At 33.7% G+C, this 16,039-nt stretch overlaps 2 protein-coding genes across 2 annotated transcripts; one reads left to right on the plus strand and one right to left on the minus strand.

The window, feature by feature from the left end:
* Nucleotides 1-7,342: 7,342 nt before the first annotated feature.
* On the plus strand, nt 7,343-9,456 carry LOC149896149 (uncharacterized). The gene has a single exon (XM_090118180.1). The coding sequence runs from the start codon at nt 7,382-7,384 to the stop codon at nt 8,768-8,770; it is 1,389 nt and encodes a 462-aa protein (XP_089974306.1). The 5' UTR covers nt 7,343-7,381; the 3' UTR covers nt 8,771-9,456.
* A 469-nt stretch (nt 9,457-9,925) lies between these two features.
* Nucleotides 9,926-15,760, minus strand: VhaAC45 (Vacuolar H[+] ATPase AC45 accessory subunit). Its single transcript, XM_090118178.1, has 3 exons — nt 14,820-15,760; nt 12,450-12,616; nt 9,926-11,293 (listed from the first exon to the last, which is right to left on the minus strand). Exons 1-3 carry the CDS (start codon nt 15,643-15,645, stop codon nt 11,072-11,074), a joined length of 1,215 nt encoding a protein of 404 aa, XP_089974304.1. The 5' UTR covers nt 15,646-15,760; the 3' UTR covers nt 9,926-11,071.
* Nucleotides 15,761-16,039: the final 279 nt, after the last annotated feature.

Consider the following 16,039-nt stretch of genomic DNA (forward strand, 5'->3'; position numbering starts at 1 on the left):
GCGTGATGATATACCTAATAATTCTATAAGCCTTCCTCGATAAATGGGCTATATAACACCGAAATAATTTTTCAAATCCTACCAGTAGTTCCTGAGATTAGCGCGTTCAAACAAATGTTAACTATCATAATATTATCTCTGATGGCAGTGCGTCCGCGTCTGCTCAGCTATATACCTAGGAATTAGGATACACGAAGTATACATATAATATATTTCCATGGGATACATATACATAAATCAAAAATATAGCTCATATACCTATATTAAGAAGAGCTGGAACGTCAACACATTTACACATTGCACATGTTAGGCCGGGAGATACTGACACAAAATTTCGGGTCATTTGTAACAGGATGGCGGTCTAGAGGGGTCTTAGTACGCAATGACAAAAAGAAAAATGATGGTCAGAACGCTGGTACCGGTGGACTAGTCGCGTGGGCGTTAGTCACACTCGTCGGATAAATAGCGAAAGTCCAACGATTTGTAACACAAAAATTTTAGAATTTACCGATAGCCCTTAAAAAAGATGTAGGCGGTAGTGTCATGCCATACTTTTACGATGTGACTTACAGTCCGCCTTACCGACGTGAATGCGTTGATTTAAAAAAACAATTCAAACATTTGTACCGCGCTAACTTTTGCACAGGTAACCATCGTCGTGCAGCCATTTACTAAAATCGCCATGCCATACTTTTCGGACGATTCCAAATAGTCGCCATAAAAAAATTTTTTGCAGATTTTCGGCGGTATGGTGGCCATTTGGAAACGTCCGAAAAGTATGGCATGGCGACTAACGCCCGCGCGACTAGTCCGCCGGTACCAGCGTTCTGACCATCATTTTTCTTTTTGTCATTGCGTAATAAGACCCCTGTAGAACCGCCATTCTGTTACAAATGACCCGAAATTTTGTGTCAGTATCTCCCGGCCTATGTGTAGCTTTTATTTTGCAATTGTTTATAAATACAGGGTGATGTAATTGGTGTAGTACGAATATCTAAAAATCTATGAAGAATTTTGTGATACAGTAAATGGAAGAATTATAGACTATTTTACAGTATTTAATGTTAAAACTGTTAAACTGTTATGACGATTCAAAAGTGCTTCTAGAAGAAGTCTAATTGTATAATAATAAATAATAAATAAATAAATGTTTGAGTTTGAGTTTTGAAAACCAATAGTGTGAAAATTATACAATAAACATGTAGGTAACACATATTTGTTAGCGCGTATTGGTAGGTATTACGTACTTACTACAAATATAATATTTCTTAGATATCTTTACTCGACCAAAGTCAGGACAAGACTGCTCCGCAACTGCAGAAGACGTCCGTTATATAAATCAATATCAAAACAACCATCCGTGTGTTGGGAGTGAGCGTACACGTGTTATTTGTATTGTTTTTATGACCTGAAATTTAATTATTATTTGATAATTGAATGATTATTAATACTTTTATCCAATTGATTATTATTAGAATAAATAATTAAGTTCATCAATTGATTTACTTTTAAATTTTAATTTTACAGGTAAATTATGAGAGCTTTCATAATTATATTTGCATATATTTATCTACAACGCACCGTTTTACAATTCAAGTCTAAAATGAAACTAGAGTCGCATTTATTTTTGAACATACTGTAAGTGAAATTGCATAAGTGTGAGTACTGTGAACATGCCAGCTTTCCTTAATTGTGTCCCTTCGTCCAGCATACTCACCATGGAATCCTGATATTTCATGAATGTCAAAAAACTGTTCTGAAATAGTGCTAAATAGTGCCCAAAGGAAAAAAATAGTGCTCTTGTACTTGCGAAGTTATAGCCATAGTTCGATGAGTATGCTGGACGAAGGTTTCGCCCAGCATACTCACCTCCGTCCGGAGAATCTGTATACGCTTCAAACATAATTCATACTTCAAAAAATAGTTCCCAAATAGTGCCAAACGGTGCCCAAAAAGAAAAAACAGTGCTCGAATAACTTCGGAGTTATAGGCTTCGTTCAGTGAGTATGCTGGGCGTAGGTTCTACGCCCAGCATACTCACCTCAGTGCGCGAATATCGAACGAGCTATAGGTATAATTTACGTCTCAAAAAATTGTGCTTGAAATAGTGCCCAATATCAGTCCAATTTTTGCTTGACTTTTGACTTAGAAAACCATTAAATTTTAATGTAAACTTCTACATACTAACGTAAAATGGGGTACAGTCGTCGACACATGTTTTTGGACAAAAATATTAAACTTTCTAATTGTAGACTTCATGTTATTGGAAATAATTATTTTCTCACATGTCAAAAACTTTCGATTAAATGCATTATTATATATTTTATAAATAATAATAAATGAATGAAACTTTAAGCGTAAATGAAGTCTATTACTTCATTGCATTGTGTGTTTGTCTGAATAAAAACAGTCATTTGCAGCGAATAAAATTAATATCTTGAAAAATTGTAAAAAGGAAATTATACAGTTTCCTTTTTACAATTACATATATAAATTATACAGTTTTACAGTGCAATTAATGAATGAGTGTAAAATCAATTTAGTTAAATGCCACTATTATAAATTGAAATATACTTACTGATTTGGGTGCAGCTCCTATATTGATTACGTACTAGATACACAATTTTATATAGGTAAATAATGACATCACCAACACATTGTTTGGTTTTGCAACCCACTATGTAGTCAAACTCAAAAGCCGGCGTTATTATAATGATGTGCGACGAAGTAAACAAACAAAGAAACTGAGAAGCGCTTGTTCGTTTCGATTGCTTTGTGACACAAAATGGACCCTTATCACCTTCAAAATACAGATCAGTCTTGTCTAATAATCGTAAGATGTTAGGGCAGCGCCATCTAGTATTTAAACATAAACATATTCATTTGCGTCGCGGGCGCCGCGCGTCGTAAGCCCCATACCTATTGACCGTACGTGCATCCATTACTGCCACACTATATTGAACTTTATCACATGAGGAATACAGGTCAATTCCGTAAACGTTGTGGTACCGTCCTTGATCCGGAAAATGATTATTTTGAATAATTTTGTCAGTTGTAATGTAAGCATTAATAACAGCAACTTTATTTTTCATGCATGATTTACTTCATTTGATATCTTAATCCTTCAAGCGCCGTGATCTAGACAAAATATATAAAATCATTGTTCCTAGCTACCGGGGTCCCATGCGACGCGCGAAGGCTTAATCATATTATTATAAAGTATTATTAAAATAATGTGTAATTAATAATATTGCGATTCTAAAGTAAATACTCCCTTACATAGACAATTAATAATTTACACAAGACAAAAATTGTTAGAAAGAAAGTTAATAATATTGTATTCGACTGTACTCAATGTAATGTATGTAGAAGTTTACAATCAAATTTCATGGTTTTCTAGGTCAAAAGTCAAGCAAAAATTGGACTGATATTGGGCACTATTTCAAGCACAATTTTTTGAGACGTAAATTGTACCTATAGCTCGTTCGATATTCGCGCACTGAGGTGAGTATGCTGGGCGTAGAACCTACGCCCAGCATACTCACTGAACGAAGCCTGTAACTCCGAAGTTATTCGAGCACTGTTTTTTCTTTTTGGGCACCGTTTGGCACTATTTGGGAACTATTTTTTGAAGTATGAATTATGTTTGAAGCGTATACAGATTCTCCGGACGGAGGTGAGTATGCTGGGCGAAACCTTCGTCCAGCATACTCATCGAACTATGGCTATAACTTCGCAAGTACAAGAGCACTATTTTTTTCCTTTGGGCACTATTTAGCACTATTTCAGAACAGTTTTTTGACATTCATGAAATATCAGGATTCCATGGTGAGTATGCTGGACGAAGGGACACCCTTAATTGACCGCGGATACCGTCATACGGTCTTTCTAATCTAATAATGTAGGTACCTATTAAGGTACCTAACTTGATAGTTATAGTTGATACCTAAGTGAGTTGAGCTGTAAAATAATTTTTGAAATCGGTATACACTATAGTTACCTACTTAGTAGTTTTTGAGACTTCGATAAAAACATTTAAATATATAAAATCTTTCCTCGTTATAATATTAGTATGGAAAAAGCCTTGACGATTTGATCAAATTATGAAAAACTTGATAATTAAGACGAGAATTTTTTGTGTTAGGTAACTACCTAACTAACTAGGTAGTTAGTTAGTTACAAAATTAAATATTGATGTATGATTTTATAACATGGTTATCATACTTTCGTATCTTTTTGTTATATTTATAACTTCAATATAAAGAAATAAAAGATCCTATGTAGTATGTATGTTATTCACACTTCGCACATATTATCATACCTACAGGCTACAAATTAATTTCTTAATAATTATTATGCTCCCGCATATGATGAATTTCTCCCCGGATGAATTTCATCGTAAGCTTTAACTCCTATGATCTATTCGAAATGAGATGAATTTAGAATTTGCATTCAGGCTGTGTGGGGTCAGCCCTCATCATCACTACATACCTAGTATACAAAGTCGCTTTCGCTGCCCGTCCGTCGTTTTATGAAGCGGTTTTTAATAGATACGTAGCTTAGATATGTAGTGATTCCTGTGATTCAAAGTTTTAGATAATGGGCGCTAAGCCACGAGCGGAAGCTATAATAAGTGAAGTCCCGTGTCCCCGTAGTGGGGTAAGGGGCAGATGCATTATTCATACATCTGTTTCACTGATCGATTTTCTTTAGGGACAAGTAGGTGATCAGCCTTCTGTGTCCTGCCAGACCGAGATATTTTTTTTTCTTCGTCTCCACCGGGAATCGAACCCAGGACCCCTCGGTTCTGCGCTCAAGCAATACATAGGTATTAATTAAAAATTAAATAATTGTAACCAAACTCTTCTGAAATACATTGACCGATTACCTAGCCATATACATATGCTTTCTGCCCGCGGTTTCGCCCGCTTTGTCTAAAACCTTATAAATTATATACCTTCCTCTTATCTATTAAAATAAACGCATAAAAATCCGTTGCGTAGTTTTAAAGATTTAAGCATAACTAGGGTCAGAGAAAGCGACTTTGTTTTATACTATGTACCTATGTTCGTGTACCTAACTATATATTTTGGTAGGCCTGAAAATAGGTAGACACTATTTTTATACTTACCACTAAGTGAGGATGTCCTCACACACCAACAGCTTTGAGTAGGTATATTTAAGTACTAGTTTTTTTATGCTTTCGAGCTCAGCAAGATCCCAGATTTTTTTTTTTTGTTAATCAACTTCGATCAGACGTAATTCCCCTTACTAATGTAGCTCAACTCAACATCAATATTAGCTTTTTTCAGGCTTTAGATTTAGCAAATGCGAGGAAAATTAATTGAATGCATTCCAATTTTTTAGGTATTTTAGCGTAGTTTGCTAGGTTTTTGAGTTCATAGATGGCGTCCTTATTATTTTTAAAGAGTTCAAATTGTAGTAAGTACTATGTACTTATGAACATTCAAATTTCAATTCGACCAGTAACCTCAAAGATCTAAATAGGATATCGAGGTCATGTTTAGCGCTATTGCATAACGAGATGACATTGGGAGAATATTCTAATTATTTTCCCTTACTAAAATAACCTTGTAACTATATCGTGTTTGCCTGACTGAATTTTAGATCCTTAACACCTAACAGGAATTTTTCAGTTGGTCTTCTTTTATAAGCAATTTTGAACAATCATACTAATTAGGTAACTACTTAGGCACTTAGTTTTTAATCAATGTTCGGAAAAAATTGAAACTCTTAAACTCTTTAATCCTTAGACCGCCTAACCTTTTTGGTGAAAAATGAAATGTTGAAAACCTAAATGCACCAACACCATATCATGATTTTGCATTTATTTGGTTCTGGATGTTGAACATTCACCATTACCTATAAGTAGGTATGTACTATGTAAGATATTTTCGATCTATTACCGATTCATCCGCAAAACTCATCCGAATTATTTTAGTTCCCGATTCATCCGAAAAAATATTCCCGATTCATCCGAAATCCAAATTATAATTATATAATTACCAATTCATCCGAAAAAATATTCCCTTTTCATCCGGCATGAAAATATCCTTAAATAAGACAAGAAAAAGTATAGATAGCAGAAAAAATATTTTAAAATATATTAACTCATATTTTTAATATACTGTATTAGGTATTACAAATTATATGTATGTATAAATACAAGTACTCACTTTTTTACAATATTTTTTCACTTTTTAACTGACTTCCCAAAAAGGAGGAGGGTCTCAACTGCCGAGTTGTGTTTTTTTGTGTGTTTGTACATCGATAGCGCCCAAACGCGTTGACCGATTGATGTGATTCTTTTTACATTCGACCCGAAATATATTCCGAGTGGGCCCATTTCAAGAATATTTGAAATCGATCCAGTAGTTTCCAGGCGGAGACAATCGGTCGATTTCTCGAACTTGCGAGACGATGTACACTAACTTCTACTGCACGTATCGTGTTGTAACTTTGCATACGAATGTAGATAGAGACTAACCGACTTTTAAAAGAAGAAGAAGTACCTACATACGTAACGAATTCTCGCTTGAAATTTCGTGTTGTACCCTTCTTACAACACTAAAAAGTGAATTGAATATACCTGTCCGACTTCTAAGTACGTGTTAGAAGTCGGGAAGGTTTATTATTTTTACCTTTTGGAAGTCGGTTTTTTTTAAATTTATTTTTATAAGATAAACTGTACGAATCTATTCCTACATTATCTAAAATGCCCAAAAAAAAACTAAAAAGAAAAACATTACCTACTTACTACAAAAATAATATCTTCTAATATTCAAAATCTTTTATTTGTCGTCGGTCAGGTGACACGACCAACCTGTAAAAAAAAAATATATATATATATATAGGTAGATACCATATTTTTATAATACCTTTTCCCTTCTTCCATTATATATTAACAAAAAAATGTTAATAAGTGTGCCTAACCAATTGTTCTTATTACGAGAATTTTGCAGTCGGCAACCGAACAAAAGGGCTACAGAGCGTCAGGTAGGTATTTAAAAATACGAGCTCTATATTGCATAAAAGGGGTTTTATGATGGGATAGATAACACTGGTGAGAGTTTTCGGAATGGATTAGTATTTGTTAAAATATTGTTATTTAAATGTAATTGTTAATTTTAAAAAGACAATGTAAAAAGTTTTTAACTTTGCTTTTGTCGGCATCATAACGCAAAACCACCCTTCTTTTTAAAAATTATGTCACATATTTTGCATAAATGAAAATTTAGTTGACTTTTCGCTCGCGATCAGGAAACATCTCTACTATCACTTACTGTAATCACTTTCTGAACATTTGACCCTTGCTCGTGATCGGATTTGTTGTTTTGCCTACGATTTGGATTAGTTTATCATGGATTCTACTTGTGAACCTAGTAGTTCCAGTCAGACTCAATTAGTTTTTGAGCAATCAGAACGAGGAGGACTTCTTTTATTGCGTGGTGGCTATCAGCATAACAAAAAACGCGAAAACAAAAACGGTACAACTGTTTGGTGTTGTGTGAAGTGGCAAACTCGGAAATGTCGTGGACGTGTAGTCACAAAAAACAATCTAGTTGTGAGTGATGATCCTCATACATGCCAACCAAATTTTGCTGCCAACATAATAAAGAAACAACTGAACCAATGCCGAAAATTAGCTGCAACGAAATCAGACCCAATACCAACGTTATTCAACAATGAGATGTCTTCGCTCGCTGATTTTGGCCTCGACCTAGTAGCAACAATACCGAAGTTTACATCAATAAAGAACAGTTTATACCATTCCAGAAATAAAGCACTGGGAGTGAAAAGAACCACATTTCAAACTGCTTCTGCCGTTGAAATCCCAGATGCATATAAAGACAAAATATTGCTGGCTGACTATACAGACCAAAGGAACAGAATCATAGTATTTGGAACACATAATGCGAAGCACTTACTAGCAACAGTTGAACATATTTTTGCAGATGGTACGTTTAAAATATGTCCTAAGCCCTTCTACCAACTTTACACAATCCATGGAGATTTGGGTAGTTCCGAAGAAACATCTAACGTTGTCCCGCTGGTATACGCGTTATTATTAAATAAGAAACAGGCTACTTATGAAATCCTTTTTCAAATAATAAAGTCGCAAGTGCCGGATTGGAATCCAAAAAAATTTCAATCTGATTACGAGGCAGCAGCTATGAACGCAATGCAAAAAATAATGCCTAATTGTAAAATTGTAGGTTGTTATTTTCATTTTAAAAGTGCTCTAAGAAAAAAAGCAAAAGAATTAAAATTAAATAAAAATCCCGTACATAAAGCTCACGTTGCAATCTGTGGCGCTTTATCACTTCTGCCACAACACTTAATCAGTGATGGTTATTTATATATAATGGAAGATTGTTCCAATAACGGGCAAATATTAGCTTTTAATGACTACTTTGTGAACGCCTGGATTGAATCTAGTTTTTTCGGAAAATGGTCATTCTACGGTGAAAGATTCAGGACCACAAATCATTTAGAAGGGTGGCATTCAAAGTTAAATAAAGGAATATCGAATGCAAAACCGTCATTTATTAAATTTTTAGATCTCCTATTGAAAAATATAAAAGAATTTGATCTCAAAATAAAACAATTTGAACAGGGTATTCCAATTTCATATAGAAACAAAAATGTCATAGATTTTGATAAACGTCTCGCTCATATAATTACGCAGCATCAAAACTGTGAAATTACCTTGGGTCATTGCTTAGAAAAAATTTGCAACTTAACGTAGTTATTAATATTAAAGTCTGAAATTTATACATCATAGGCTTTCGATTTATATGTATCAAACCTATACAGGAAGAATAATAGATAAGTCCTAAAGTTGATTTTTGTGTGTATTACTTAAAAAATATTATTATCCAAATCTGTATGTATCAAACCTATACAAAAAGGGTAATAGGCATTAAAGTTGATTTTGTAACACTTTATTACTAATGTAGTAATTTAAATATTGTATTTGTTACTGTTTACAGCTTAAAAAAGAATTAACAAATAGTTGTATATCCAGATTTATATGTATCAAACCTATGCAGGAAGAATAATAGATAAGTCCTAAAGTTGATTTTTGAGTGTATTAGTTAAAAAATATTATTATCCAAATCTGTATGTATCAAACCTATACTTACAAAAAGGGCAATAGGCATTAAAGTTGATTTTGTAACACTTTATTACTAATGTAGTAATTTAAATATTGTATTTGTTACTGTTTACAGCTTAAAAAAGAATTAACAAATAGTTGTATATCCAGATTTATATGTATCAAACCTATACAGGAAGAATAATAGATAAGTCCTAAAGTTGATTTTTATGGTACTGTATTACTGGTGTTATATTATATGTTACATCTTACTATTTAAAGTTTTACAAAGAAATAATATATATTTACATAATTAAAATATTTGTTTTATTTGTCAACCCTCCATCACTTTTTTTATTAATAACTATCTTTAAAACTCTCGGATGAATCGGACATACCATTTACTCTTCGGATGAATGGGGAAAATATCATAGGTATTTCAATATTTAATCAAATTTATCCGGATGAATCGGGAATAGATCATATTTTCGTATGAAAAAATATAAATAGATAATTAATAAATATACATATAACTATTATTACTTTGCTGTTTCGGAGTTTTTAGACTTCTCGGATTTTGGGTTTGTAATATAATAACCATACCATTGTAATAATAACCATAGGTATTTGGTAATAATAACCATTACATAAAACAAATGTTTCTAAATATAATTAAGCTTTATTTTCACCGAATATAACATGTTTTTCAATACAGTCACTAAGAATACTAGAATATCTTTATAAAATGTTAGTCCTTACATAGGAACACGTAAATCTGAAAGAAAAAAGAAAATAAAAAAAAACAAATTGGTCTCACGATTTAATACTTGTAAAACAACAAAACAATATAGAAACGCTGTAAAATAAACATCGGAAATTATATTTACAAGAAAATAAATCAATAAACCATATAATTATTTGATTTCTGTAATATTTTCGCTTACAACTAAGTTTTGACAGATTACATTACGTCAGCCATGTTTTATTTTTCCCGCGTTATGTCCCCTTTGACGTTAGTTGTTTTTTTTGTAGCCTGAATTTGTTCGAACCATGGCTTACGTAATCCATCTTTACAATAAATTATTTATCAACAATCAATAAATACCATCCATCTGTTACAATTTAGAATTATAGTTTACTTTATTATTGTGAAGGTCACTTAATTACAATTCTTACACATAATACATAGTTTTTAGACGAAATATATGGAATGAAATTGGCACTAGCATGGAGGGCACACATTTCTCGACGTTAAATAAAATCGATTATACGACTATGCGAATACGAAAGCTCGGAATTATTGAAATCGTTGTCTTTGAAAATATTCGGGTATTTAAATTTTAGGCCTAAGCGCTCTAATCATTTCTATGTGCATACATATATACTTTTATACGCTTCAACTATTATATACCTAAGCTACTCTATCACAAATATACAATAGAATAAATGTTTGAAGATAGGCACGTTTTCGGTTTTTATTAGTAACTTTATAATTCAATTATTAATCTGGCAACGCCAGTCTATTCTATACTCCATGGTCAGCACCAAAACAGTTAAAAAATTTATTAATTAATGAATTTTTTGTCTGTTCACTTTAAAGCAATAAAAATAAAACCATATAAAGCGTAATACGACTAAAAAAATATTTTGGTAAGAAATAATTACTGTTTTGGCCCATCAATATTACTCAACGGGAACTGACTTTATAAAAATGCTTTCTACAATCTGTAAGTATTATACTAATACTATTTCACTTGAGCTAAATTTGTTACCTCTTACTGTTAAAATTCCCTTTTGTACCATCACATTTCATCGCAAAAAAAAATCGCGCCAATATCTCCAACACAAATGTCAAAGTGACATTTTAATAAAACGAATCCGTCAAAACAACTTTTTAAAATTTTCGGCCAGCAAAAAAAAATAATGTATGGCACAAAAGAGGTTCTAACCAGCTTATTCTGCGTTGATGGTGATAGTTTTGCCCTTTGGATCGTCGAAGCGGTCCATAGTTCTGATGTCCATCATCATCATGATGCCGTAGAAGGTGATAGCTAGGAGAATGAACACAACAAAGAGACCGGACCAGATCGGGACGGAGAAGAAACCGACGCAGTTGAAAGAATCGCCGAATGGTGGCGCGTCGCTCGAGTTTGTTTCCCTGAAGAATGGTTGTACCTGAAATGAATAAAGACATATTTTGAATGATACGTTATCTTATTTTCTTGTGTTAAATTTCTGCTAGTTTTTTTAAATATTACAATGCCCATTATTAGGTTTTAGGATGATCATAAATTTTGATTGCAGCTATTTGTCGATTCAAAATGAAATTTAAAAAACCTAGGCGCGCCCTAGGTACAGCGGTTGCGGACAAGCTATACTAATAATATTGTATTCGCAGTAAAATCTCTCACTAATAAATGCAAACTGTTACTCCAGTCATTTAAGACATTCAATTCACAATAATTCCAAAAGTTTTCAAACTTGGGTCAAGTGATTGGTACATTGGGACGACAATAAATCTCATTTTGCAACCTTGTCCGCAGTCCGGAACTGCAATTAAATTATTTTTTGCTGTATGGTCGTGAAAAAAATTCCAAAAGTTCTGCAAACTTGGGGAAGTTTTCGAGATAAGAACTTTTGGAATTTTTTTCACGACCATACAGCAAAAAAATCATTTAATTGCAATTTTAACAATGTTCCGGACTGCGGACAAGGTTGCAAAATGAGATTTATTGTCGTCCCAATGAACCATTCAATTGACCGAAGTTTGAAAACTTTTGGAATTATTGTTAAATTTTCGATTTCGAATGTCGATTCTGACTGATGTATGTTTGCATCAGTCTCTTACTAACTACACTAGCCTATACAGGGTCTCCCACCGTTGGTATACTAAGCTCAAAGGAGGTTTTAGTTTTGCATACGCTGAGTACGTAAAAAATACTTATAAAATTCCAGACATGCCTTTTTTTCAAATAGATGAATTCTTAAAACTCTATGTATAGACATCAAGCAGCCCGCCCACCTTTGCCACCCGCACGTGCTCTATCTTTTATTATTATGTTTTCATTGATAAAATGCTCACATTTATGAAGCGGTATATGCTGGCAGCGCGAAGTTGGAGAAGAAAACATGGATTTTAAGGAAAAATTTAGTAATAAAAAATTGGACGTAATTTTTTTGTTTAAGTATTTTTTACGTGATCAGTGTATGCAAAACTACAAGTCTCTTCGCGCTTAGTATACCGATAGTGGGACACCCTGTGGATATAAAACCAACTACAAAAACAGAGGCAATCCTCAATACCCATGCACCATCACATATGTCAACATACCTTCAAATCTTGGAAAGTGAGCGTCATCTGATTGGTATCATTGCCGCTGTTGAAGGTCGCGTTCTGTCCGCAACGGTACGAGAAGCCCATGAGAGCGTACACGTCAGACTGGCCCATCAGTTCCTCGGTAAAGGCGGTGGGTTGGGTCTGGCTGTATGTGATTGTGTCTGTAAATTTGAAAAAAGCGGTTTTAATAATGGTAAACATAAAAGTGTCTGTAATTCATGGAATAAGGGGATTGTGTCTATCCTACTAATATTATAAATGCGAAAGTTTGTGAGGATGTGTATGTGTGTGTTTGTTACTCTTTCACACAAATACTACTGAACCAATTACAATGAAATTTAGCACACATATAGAGGGTAACTTGGATTAACTATTAGATTTTATCCCGGAAATCGCACGGGAATGGGAACTTTGCAGGTTTTTCCTTGAAGACGCGGGCGAATCCGCGGGTGGAAAGCTAGTGCTCTATAAGTTATCTTACGGGTCATTTATAAAGTTGTGTGTGTGATTGTTATTCACGGGATAAATGTTAATTTTAGATAGGCACATAAAACCGAAAGAGTAGAAGAATGCAGGTTCGAATCCTGCTTCATAGTTTTTTCTTTATACAGTGAAAATTGAAATTATAATGTCCATTAGATATTAAATTTGTATAAATTTCTGTGAATAAAAAATTAAGTTACTGGTTAGCTCACTGTATGAAAAACATTACATATAGTTTATGTGAGTTTAACATTTGTTGAGAAAAGCCACAGTCTCCAGTTTGTACTTTAAGAAAAACATTACATATTTCTAACTTCAAAGGAAAACAGAAATATGCCAAGTTTGAAGTAAGGGCTTATAAGCAAAAATAATTGGTGCTTCAAACTACAAGTGTGGTAGTGTCATCTTGACATGTAAAGTTTCTGTTGTCTTAGAAATTAACGATGTGCTACTAAAAATAACTATGAACATCATTAAATTACTTCATTATTTATTAATTTTTAATAAGCTTTCCATTAAATTCAAACATTTTAAAAACTTTTAAAATAAACATATTGTATTTTGTTTGTGAAATTTATTTTTTACTAGCGGTCCGCCCCCGCTTCGCCCGTGGTACATATTTCGCAATAAAAGGTAGCCTATGTCCTTTCTCGGGTATCAAAATATCTCCATACCAAACTTCATGCAAATTGGTTCAGTAGTTATTGAGTAACAGACAGACAGACAGAGTTACTTTCGCATTTATAATATTAGTATGGATTTTTCAATTCAATGTTCATGTCATCTAAATTTTAACTTTATCTCTGTTTTTGGCATTGGAGTTTTTAAATTAAATTAATGAACTCATTTATATTATTTTTTTTAAGCTATTGCATAGCTTTTATCTGACTTTGAGCGCGGCGACCAAATGTAAAAATTCTGTTACGAAAAAACCTAACACCCCCCCACTCCAACCGGCACAGCAATGCAATGCTATGCAATAGCCTTTACCGCGGCAGTCCTCGAGTGCCACACATATTTTTTTTAACATACAAATTATCTTTTTTAGAAAAACAAACTACAACAAATGATATAATGTTCAACTTTAAATATAAAATTCTAATTTATTTTTACATAGCATAAACTTCTACTTTAGCAATTCAAAATAGATTATTATACATGTTCACTGATGCAGAAACAGTCATTGTAATAAATGAAGTAAAAACCAGTATTGGATGTTCATTGTTCAAATCTATGGTTCAACTATAATAGCAATAGCATGGCAAAGTTTTGCCAGCATACCCGCATAATTATTTAGAGCAGGGGCGTAGCTACCGCCGTATCTGCCGTATCAATTATACGGGGCCCCCGCGCCAAGGGGGCCCCCAACGTGCGCTTTTGTAAGAAATCTTTACCCTTCCTAAGGGCCCCCAAACAAATTTTTATACGGGGCCCCGCCAAGGCAGGCTACGCTTCTGATTTAGAGTTATAAAAAGAGTTTTTAAGCTATACTGAGACATAACAAAATTTACATAAAAAAATGGTAAAAAATTAATTTGTAAGATTTTGAGTAGATATGTAGGTATTTGTTGAATGTAATAAATATTATTATACTGAAATATTTGATGTTCTTGATTCTTATAACATCCCATTTATTGACTTGTTGATATCATATTACATTTTAGAATAGATATCAAATACAAAATTTAGTTTCATATTGGATCAAATTTAAAATAAATTATTGTATAGGGATAAAACCTTCAACCACATCAAACTTATTGTTGTGAAAAAACATAGCAAAATTGGAATTTTTTAACTTGTATACAAATGATAATTAATTTTTGTTAAGTATTTCAGTTACAGGAATTTGCTTATAACTACAATTATTTAAATGAAACATACCCATAAACCAGTATCCTTGGTTCTGCTTGAAATACAGAACAATAGATTGATTGCCTCCAAAATCCAAGGTTGTGTTCATTGCTGTAGCGTCAATTACTGAGTTGCTAGCGGTGATTCCATGTAAATGAGTAATGCCAGTCTTGGATGTGATCACAATGTTCTTAGTGTAGAAACGGAGACCGTTAAGCTCAGGGTTTTGGTAGGTAGCTGGTGCAGCTTGACGACGGACGCGGGAGTGGGCTTCGGGAACAGTCCATGAAGGAAAGCGACCAGTGTACACAGACACAACATTGTCATAGTTCTTTTGCAGTTTCATGACCATTTCCTCCATAAAATCGTTGTGGCGGCGCAACATGTCAGCCCTGGATTCACCTTCCCGTGCGTCCTTCAGCGTTATGAAGAGGAATTTGCCGCTGTCCTTCTCGATTTCGGCGGATAAGCCGTTTTCGGTTAACGTCACATGATCAGCTTTGTTGGAGTCGGAGAACTTATTCAGGACGTCCAAAGCGTTCTTTACGGACGGTAAGTACACCGCGGAACCGATGTTAGCGTGCAAATAGGGGAACGGTGTTTCTCCTTCGGAATTTTTGCGAGACAGATCCTCGACGGAAAGGGTCTCGTCGACGAAAACAACCGTGAACGGGTCATTGTTCAACTGGCTCTTCAGCACATCTTCGAATTCGAGTTCGGATACCTCGGATAGGGGGTTGGATTTTATCGAGGGTTTAGCGAGATCCCCCCATAGGATTACGGGCACACTCACCGATGCAAAGCTAGATGCGACACTTAACACTAAAAAAGATAACACTAAACGGCTAAACGCCATTTTTAATGACTAATATGTGGACGTAACGGACTAAAAGTAATGTTTTAGCCCAAAACTGTCATAAAAAGACGAAAAATGGGCGATGACGAGTGACCATGGGTCATGTGAAAAGTGATCATATGATTGATTTGACGCTTGTCTTTGACTTCTGTGTTACTAGATGCAAAAAAAATTATTATCTTTTATTTTCAAAATTTTCCCTAAAAATAAAGGTTACCATACACGCTTGTTAAATAAATAAATAATATTTTTATATCTCTCATTGAAAATATTTTGCGGCTAAATCAGAAATGTAATTTTAGTAATTTTTATTGAAGCAAAGAACATGAAAATAATAATAAATAAGATACAATAGTTCTTAATCTTGAATATTAACTTTTTCTATTGTTTCTTG

Source organism: Colias eurytheme, chromosome 29, assembly GCF_061535395.1.
Source record: "Colias eurytheme isolate Ceu_HAF_F1 chromosome 29, ilColEury1 Martin Lab GWU primary, whole genome shotgun sequence".
Lineage (NCBI taxonomy): Eukaryota > Metazoa > Arthropoda > Insecta > Lepidoptera > Pieridae > Colias > Colias eurytheme.

Excerpts from the sequence above, each read along its gene's own strand:
- VhaAC45 (XM_090118178.1), bottom strand. The coding sequence starts at position 15,645 with ATGGCGTTTAGCCGTTTAGTGTTATCTTTTTTAGTGTTAAGTGTCGCA. Across the intron at positions 12,617-14,819 it reads CCAAGGATACTGGTTTATGG|ACACAATCACATACAGCCAG; the intron begins GTATGTTTCATT and ends TCAAATTTACAG. Across the intron at positions 11,294-12,449 it reads TCACTTTCCAAGATTTGAAG|GTACAACCATTCTTCAGGGA; the intron begins GTATGTTGACAT and ends TATTCATTTCAG.
- LOC149896149 (XM_090118180.1), top strand. The coding sequence starts at position 7,382 with ATGGATTCTACTTGTGAACCTAGTAGTTCCAGTCAGACTCAATTAGTT.